Source organism: Acanthisitta chloris, unplaced genomic scaffold (genome assembly GCF_000695815.1).
Source record: "Acanthisitta chloris isolate BGI_N310 unplaced genomic scaffold, ASM69581v1 scaffold25356, whole genome shotgun sequence".
Lineage (NCBI taxonomy): Eukaryota > Metazoa > Chordata > Aves > Passeriformes > Acanthisittidae > Acanthisitta > Acanthisitta chloris.
Window position 1 is genome coordinate 1 of NW_008679064.1, and position 2,162 is coordinate 2,162.

The 2,162-nt window shown below is 62.5% G+C and overlaps 1 protein-coding gene across 1 annotated transcript; it reads right to left on the reverse strand.

The window, feature by feature from the left end:
• Positions 1-496: 496 nt before the first annotated feature.
• LOC103804547 (folate receptor gamma-like) lies at positions 497-2,124 on the reverse strand. The gene is given in 6 exon segments (XM_009077161.1): positions 497-659; positions 661-754; positions 1,142-1,277; positions 1,351-1,539; positions 1,749-1,905; positions 2,078-2,124. Coding segments are annotated over 6 exon segments (786 nt in total).
• Between the last annotated feature and the right edge of the window lie 38 nt (positions 2,125-2,162).

Sequence of the window (2,162 nt, forward strand, 5' to 3'; positions counted from 1 at the left end):
AACCCCTGGGGTGGGCTGCAAGCCCTTGGGACCCTCTCGACAGACATGCCCCTGCCACGGGGTCCCTATAGTGTGACCCCCCCTCTCATTATTTCCCCAGTCCCACCCTCTGCACCTCGGGCTGCCTCTGACTCCTGGAGACACAGCAGGTGCTGGGACACATTCAGCAGTCCCATCTCCCTGTGCCCCCTGCTTTGCCAGCCACAGTGGTTTCAGGGGTCAATGGCAGGCAGCCTGGGGGATACAGATAAACAGGGATGAGGCACCACTTCATCCTCCCAAGACAAGCAGGATCAGACCCACCCAGGTCTCTCATCCTGTTGCCCCCTACCCTTCAGCCCCACAACATTCCAACACGACACAGGGCAGGAGTGTTTATTCACTAGCCACGTGCCTGGGGGGGGACATAACTTGGGGACATCCTATGGGGGGCACAGGGCAGCTTGGGGACCTCTCTGACCACCTGATGCCCCCTCCTGCCAGCATGCCCTGCGGCTCAGAGCAGGACTAGGAGAGTAGGGGGCAGCAGGGCCAGCAGGATGGGGAGTGGGAGGTTTGGGAGGGCATTACTGCTAGCGTAATACTGGGCCACGGCAACATTTGGATTCCCCTGCACGGGGTCGAACCACATCTGGATGCAGTGGCCACTGCCGCGATTAGGAGCCAGACCAGACCTGCTCGCAAAGCGCGGCCGCGGTGGGGAACACAAACTTGAACTTCTGGCACATGGCGCCCCGGGGACACTGGTTGGTGCCTGGTGGGGCAGGAGGTGAGTGAGTGAAGGGCTTTGGGAAGAAGGGGATGTTATTCCGGTGTCCATGGTATTTGGGTCCAGATGGATCCTGCTGGATTTGTTGCAGGGTGGGGGTTGACCTCAGGGTGGTACAGGGGCCACTATGCCATCACCCCTAACCTCATGGGTACCCTCATCACCCCCAGACCCACTCACAGGCACAGGGATCCTCACCAGGCTGCCAGCAGCCCCTGTCACCCCCACCCCATCAGGACTCTTACCTCACCCCAGACCCACTCACAGCCACGAGGGAGAGGGACACAACTCCCCCTGCAGCAAGATGGGGGTGACTGGGGACTCACAGGGGGATACAGCCATGATGGGGGATCCCCCACACCCCTCACTCACCCGTGGTCCAGTTCCAGCCCTTGTGCCAGTTGACTTTGCAGGTGACAGCATCCTGACAATCCTCCCACCACTGCTCGCAGTCCTCCCAGCACAGCGGCACATCCCGGATCCGCTGCTTCCGCCAGCTAGTGTCCGCCTGCAGGGTCCCCAGTTCACCCCAGTTCACCCCAGGGATCCCCATGGGTGGGTAAGGGGGGGTCTACACCCACCTGGTCGATCCATGGCCCCAGGTTGGGGGAACACTCATAGAGACACGTGTCCTGGATGAAGTGGCGCTTGCACTTCTCCGGCATGGCCCCGCAGTGGTCCCAGTTGAAGTTGTACAGGTAGGACTGGTCCTGGTGTGCTTCCATGCTGGTGTTGGCAGTGCAGCAGGCATTGTCCTTCCAGAGGACACACTGTGCCGGGGTAGCCAGGGCTAAGCTGGGACGCACCAGGGCTCAGCTGGGACCCACTGGGGGTCTGGGGAAAGCACCGATGCCCATAGGCAGGTGACACCAGGTGGTGGAGCCCACATCAGGGCACAGAGTCCTCCCCCCAAGTCCATCCCAGAGACCCTGCAGCAGGCGACACCTGTGGGTGCTGGAGTAGCTAGGGAGGACTGTACCTGCCCGTAGAGCTGTCCCTCGGGGCCAGGCTCCTTTTTGTGGTTTTTGGCGTCCAGGCAGGTGTTGAGCAGCGAGTCCTGCGTCGCCATCGCAGCTGTGGTGGTGGCAGCCAGCCAGGCCACCAGCACCAGCAGTGCCAACGCCGCTGCCATAGCTCTGCCGGGGCAACAGTGCATCGGGACAGCAGCACTGAGTGGACACAGTGACAGCAGGGACAAAGTCCCCCACAGCACACGTGGGAGCATGGCAGCACATGGTCACTGCCCGGGACAGCTGCTGGGGGGGTCAGGGACCTTACCTGGGGGGTGCTGGGGGTCGGGGCTCTTACCTGGGGGGGCGCTGGGCTCTAGACGCTGCGGGGCGAGCACGGCTCATCTCAAAGGTCGTGGCGTGGCACAGCCCTTGGCCACGGA